This window comes from Bison bison, unplaced genomic scaffold, assembly GCF_000754665.1.
Source record: "Bison bison bison isolate TAMUID 2011002044 unplaced genomic scaffold, Bison_UMD1.0 scf7180017864291, whole genome shotgun sequence".
In the NCBI taxonomy this organism is placed as follows: Eukaryota; Metazoa; Chordata; class Mammalia; order Artiodactyla; family Bovidae; genus Bison; species Bison bison.
Window position 1 is genome coordinate 8,571,694 of NW_011494863.1, and position 6,000 is coordinate 8,577,693.

At 42.2% G+C, this 6,000-nt stretch overlaps 1 protein-coding gene across 1 annotated transcript in view; it reads right to left on the bottom strand.

Moving 5' to 3' along the window:
* Positions 1 to 6,000, bottom strand: part of DPYSL3 (dihydropyrimidinase-like 3) — a 117,274-nt gene that overhangs the window by 31,648 nt on the left and 79,626 nt on the right. Inside the window, exon 3 of the mRNA XM_010850475.1 lies at positions 1,726 to 1,910. Coding sequence (XP_010848777.1) covers positions 1,726 to 1,910 — 185 coding nt within the window. The remainder of the gene's footprint in view (positions 1 to 1,725; positions 1,911 to 6,000) is intronic.

A 6,000-nucleotide genomic window follows, 5' to 3' on the forward strand; every position in this document is an offset into this window, starting at 1 on the left:
AGTGTGAACTGGAACAACTTTCCTAAGAACAATTTCGAAATGTGTTTCAAAATCCTTGACGTTTTTCATACCTTAAACTCAATACTTATTCCTGTGCCTAAAAATTATCCTTCAGGAGATAAATATCCCTGAACACAAAATCTGGGTCCTCAGGATATTTGCCACTACTCACATATTTATGCAAGTGAAAAGCTGGAAACAAAGTTTTATAATAGGGAAGCTTAGTTAAATACATAAATCATGATACCTTCATAAAATGGATGTCGTAAGTCCCTTTAAAATTCAGTAGAATAAAAATAAATGAATGGAAAGACATCCATGACATATTAACTAGTGAACCTATTTTTCTTAAACAGAAAAACTAATACAGCCAAACTGACACTGAGGTGAGATTTATGTGGGTTTTTTTGTGTGTGTTTGTGTTTTTTTTTTTTTTTTTTTGCATACTTAGGGGGTTTAATTATCTAGAAAGGACACAGACACTTGTGTGATTCTCACATGCTTTCCTCTCTTTTCATGTGGAGCTCTGACTCTCCTCCTGCTCCCTGCCTAATGCAGAAGCCCAAGCCTAACGCATATGTCTAGGACTCTGAACAGGTCCAGCTCCTCAGCCAGATGGCAGAAAGCCAGGCCAAGATCACTCATTTCCTCAGCCTTCTAGCACAGGCAGCCCAAGTGCACTTATCTGAAAGCAGAGGCCTGGAGCTGTGTTATTGTGTCTGGACCTGCACCAGAGCCTTTGTAGGCAGGCAGCTGCTGAGAACTCGGCTGGCTTCTTTCCCCTGGCTGGACAAAGGCTTCAGGCTCCCAGAAATGCACCTTTTATGGCCCTGATGCCATTTTCCTGGGTTTCCACACCCCTAGCTGAAGCTGAACCCTACTACTGCTCCCGTAGAAAGGAAGCAAAAGACAGTGATTAAGTCTACGACTCAGGCTATTCTGATTTCTTGGGTGGATGTATATTTCTTGGGTGGTAACAGTGCTCTTGCTGACCAAGCTGGGGGCCAGGGCTGGGCTGGGGCCAGTTCACTGGAACTTCTTTGGGACAGGAACGAGTGCCCTGGAATGCTATCTCTTCAGTAATCCAATGGCATGCAACTTCCTAGGTTTCTTTGGAATTGCAAAAGTCACCAGAAAAACAAAGTAAGGGAAACAACTCCCTGGCTTGCCCAATCTTAGAGCTATGAATTGGTCACAATACAGCACAGACCAAATGACACGAACCACCACTGAAGCCTCCTAAGTTCTCAAGAACTGCCCGTCTCACTGTCATTCTCTCTGGGATACTTCTCAGCCGTGTTTGCACTGCTCTGCTCATACCCTCTGCCCCTCCTGCCTCACACCCAAGCGGGAAGTTCTGCGATCACCTTTTGCCCAAGGTCCACAGCTTTTCAAGTCCACTTTCCCCAGGGTCTGGCCCAGAGATGCTAAGTGCTAATTCCCCACCCATGGCATACTCAGCCCCTGCTCTAAGGCAGACAGACAGTATGCTGCTTTCAAGGTGATGAGCCTCCTGCGTCTCTTTATGCTGTTACATAAAGAGCTGCCAGTGTCCTCTCTATTACCAGCTTTTCTCAGGTCTCGCCAGGCAGAAAGTCTATTCACTGAATTGAGGGTAAGTATATGAGTTACCACCAGAGAGCACTGCGGTTAACACATTAGTTAAACTCACTTCTTAGGACCCCTAGCACGCTTTCCAAGAGTGTGTAAATTTGTGGGACTTACTGATCATGGTGGTGCCCCCCGCTAAGGCAGCCTTGGTCCCTTGGAAGAAGTCATCCACTGTGGTCATGCCTTTGTATGGCATCTGGAAGTGAGTGTGGACATCAATGCCTCCAGGGATCACCATCTTCCCATTGGCCTCGATGGTCTTCACTCCTCCAGGGACGATCAGATTGTCTCCAATTTGCCTGGTGAGATAGGAAAACAACCAGCAATTTAAAAGAAGGACTTCCAAGACAAACATGGTATTATAAGGATTTTAAAAGTTGTAACCTATGTTTATCAAAGTAGTCTTTCCAAGTGATTCACCAGCTTAGCAATCTAGAAACAAATAATAAAACATTTTTTATTATAAGACAATGAATATGTGTTAACCAGCAGGACCTTGTTGTTTTTCTACTTTATACATAGTAGTACGTATCTGTTAACCCCAATTCCTAATTTATCCCTTCCCCTCTTTCCCCTTTGGTAACCATAAGTTTGTTTTCTGTCCATGAGTCAGATTCTGTTCTGTAAATAAGTTCGTTTGAATCATTTTTTAGAGTCCCCATACAAGTGATATCATATGGTACTTGTCTTTCTCTGTCTGACTTACTTCACTTAGTATGATAATCTCTAGCTCCATCCAGAAAGCAATTTTTATAGACATAAAACAATCCAGTATGGTGTTTGGTGAGACCATGTGTCCTGGGTTTGACTGTGGCTGGACTATAGGCTGTGTAATGAATATTTTAATAAATGTTTTTATTGTGTGTGCTTAGTCACTCAGTCGTGTCTAACTCTTTGCAACACCAAGTACTGCAGCACACCAGGCTTCTCTGTCCATGGGGATTCTCCAGGCAAGAATACTGGAGTGGATTGCCATGCCCTCCTCCAGGGGATCTTCTCAACCCAGGGATCACACCCAGGTCTCCCACATTGCAGGCAGATTCTTTACCATCTGAGCCACAAGAAAGCCCAAGAATACTGGAGTGGGTAGCCTATCCCTTCTCTAGGAGATCTTCCGACCCAGCAATCAAACCAGGGCCTCCTGCATTGCAGGTAGATTCTTTACTAGCTGAGCTACCAGGGAACCCCAGTGTTATTATTTTCATTTAGCTCTTTATTCAAGGGTCAGGAAGAACATTTGCAGAAAGATTGAACAGCTGTAAAATAATGAACTGTTAGAAGAGATTGAAGGAGGTGGTAAAGAATCATTTTAAAGAACAGGTGCATGAACTCTGCTGTCTAAATGGGTTCATCTGTGCTCCTAATGACAAATGGAATATGTCTAGGGCATTCCCAAGTCCATTCCCACTCCCAAGTCCATCCTTCCCTGATAGCTCATCTATCAATCACAACCAATGGCAGAGGAAGCCAAAGATGCAAATGCTTATACCAGCTGCTTCTGTGTGGTCAGCAGCTCAGGAGAAGCTTCAAGCCAAGGAAGTGGACTGTGATCACCTCCACCAGACACAGCTTCGCCCAAGAAGCTTCAGAGCATCTCAGGGAGGCAGAGAGGGGCAAACTGGGGTGGGGAGGAAGCCAATGAGCAGGCCAAGTGCACACTATACAAGACATGGGACAGATACAACTACCCTTAGCACAACGTAACCTCATAGACCAAAAACGTGCAGTTCACATCCTTGATATAAACATCCAGTTAATTCCAGGCAGACTCAAGACTCATGAGGATCTACATTATTATGAACCATCTCCTACCTTGCAGACACATGGACCCGCTGCCAGTGGCATGAACACTTTCTGCTTTTGTTTATACCCAGCCAAGAAAGACATTCTCTTGGGGTAGTAAGAAGTCTTCCACTGGTTTGACAAAATGTAAGTTCTACAACTAAAATTAAGCTTTCCGACATCCCTAAGATTTCACCCTTACCACATCACCACTGGGCCATTCCAAAGTTACCACAATTCAAAACACACTGTGGAAAAAATGCAGCCTTGATGGTAATTCCATTCTAGTCCAGATACTGGCAAGTGTTCCCATTTCCCTCCCTTACTGATTCACCTCTGAGGGAATTGAGAACCAAGAGCGGGAAGAGTTGCCTCTTTTGGGGGTGTCTATGTAGGCACGTTTCCACCCATTTTTGACAACTGGTATAATACCTAGTCCCAAAGAGAAATGCTTTCCCCCACTTTTCTCCACTGAGTCAATCAAGGTCATAATAATCCTTGAAGGCTTAGCTTCCATCTCCCCTCCTTGGTCAAGTTTCTACTGACAGCCAGGTATAGTACTGAAGAGTGTGGCTCTGCCCTGCATGTGGGTTCCCCTGGCTTCACAATTGTGGCTCTGCTAATGCTCACTTTATGATTTAGGCCAAGTAACTTAACCTCACCATGTCTCAATTCCTACATTTGTAAGATGTAATTTTAAAAAAGCCTTCTTCATAGGTCTATTGTATAGATTAAATGTTAATTTGTGTTAAGTCCATAGAACCCTGTAAAGCACTTAAAAATTTAATAAATATCAGCTGTTATAAAGTTATAACATTATAACTATAATGTTATAATCTCACACAGTCCTCTTGTTCCTCTGAATCTCATCTACTCTACTAATTTAATGCATGATATTGATATTATTGGGCCTCTCTGGTAGCTCAGTGATAAGAATCCGCCTGCCAATGCAGGAGATGTGGGTTCCATCCCTGAATTGGGAAGATTCCCTGGAGGAGGAAATGGCAAACCACTCCAGTATTCTTGCCTGGGAAATCCCATGGACAGAGGAGCCTGGCGGGCTACGGTCCATGGGGTCATAAAGAGTTGGATATGACTGGGTGACTGGGGACACACACACACATTGATATTATTGGGTAAAGTCATGTGCTTTGTATGGACAGACATATCATTTCCCCTAAAAGATTGTCAGGTCCCTGGGGGAAGAGAGTTGATTTGGTTTCCAATGACTCTACCATGGCATGTGACACAGTACAGGTCCATGGCCTGAGACAGCTGCTTTGCACACAGCAGGCACTCCATCAACCCTCACAGGCACACAACTCTGTAAAAACTGAAAGGAATTATTTCTGTTTCAAAGTTCTCTGGGTTAAGAAAGTTGCCGAAGATATATCAAATTATAGGATTAGATGAAAATCATGTTTATACACTGTTCTCTCCACCACCAACACACACGTTGGATGGTTAAATTCTTTCTATAACGTCCTTGGCAAGTGGCCTTCCGGTCTATTTTAATAGTGAAAGCAAAGAAGATTCAGTTTATATATTCACCTATGGTAGTAGATGCCTGAATCACTGCACAAAGAAGGATTCAGGGCCTGTGTTTAAGGGTCAACCACAAAAAGTTCCATGATCAATTAATGAGCTCTGGAATGAAGAAGAAGCATGAGGCACTGAATTTTTTTTTCTAACTCTGAAAATGTCTAAATGAGGGAACACATTTGCTCCAAAGAGAGCAGACTACACTAATAATTTTTTAGTAAGAGAAAAATATAAAGTTAATTGTGGCTTATATCTTGAAAAAAGTATTTTTTACATCAGTTGACTTGCCTAATAACACCATTTTTCCTGCTTCTATTATGAAAATGTATGCAAATCGGAAAAGCCACAAAGTGTGAACATCTTCATTCTTGCATTTGTTCATTCATTCAATGAGTTAATATGTTGATCTTTAGCAAGTTACTCTCTCTGTTCCTCTTTCTTCTCTATCCTCCTCTGAAAAAGAGGGTAATAAGAGTACCTACTTCATAGAATTGCTGGCAGATTAAATGAGATGAGACCTGTAAAGCATTTACTCTAATGCCTGGCACACACTATGATATATACTCAATAAAAGGCAGCTCTTACAAAAGTCTCTATGTATCAAGTACTGGGTTAAGTGCTGTAGATACACTGAAGAACCTAATATGGTGCTTGCCCTCAAGGGGGCCTAATAGTGTCAGAATTGCTATGATTGATAAAAGCATGGGGTATTTTAAAAACTTATGAAGGGACTTCCCTGGTTTTTTGCCTTCCAATGCAGGTGGTGTGGGTTTAATCCGTCATTGGGGAGCTGAGATCCACATGCCTCAGAGCCAAAAAACCAAAACATAAAACAGAAGTAATACCATAACAAATTCAATACAGACTTTTAAAAATGGTCCACATTAAAAAAAAAAAAAATCTTAAAAAAAACTCATCAGAGCTCCTAGATTTAGGGGCTGGTAAGGAATGTCCACCCACAGAAAGTTTTATCTAAGCCAAGTTCTCAAAGATAAGTAAGCGATCTATAACCAGAATCTTAAAGCTAGCCAACGAAGCTGAATAATATAAAAATAAAACTGTATG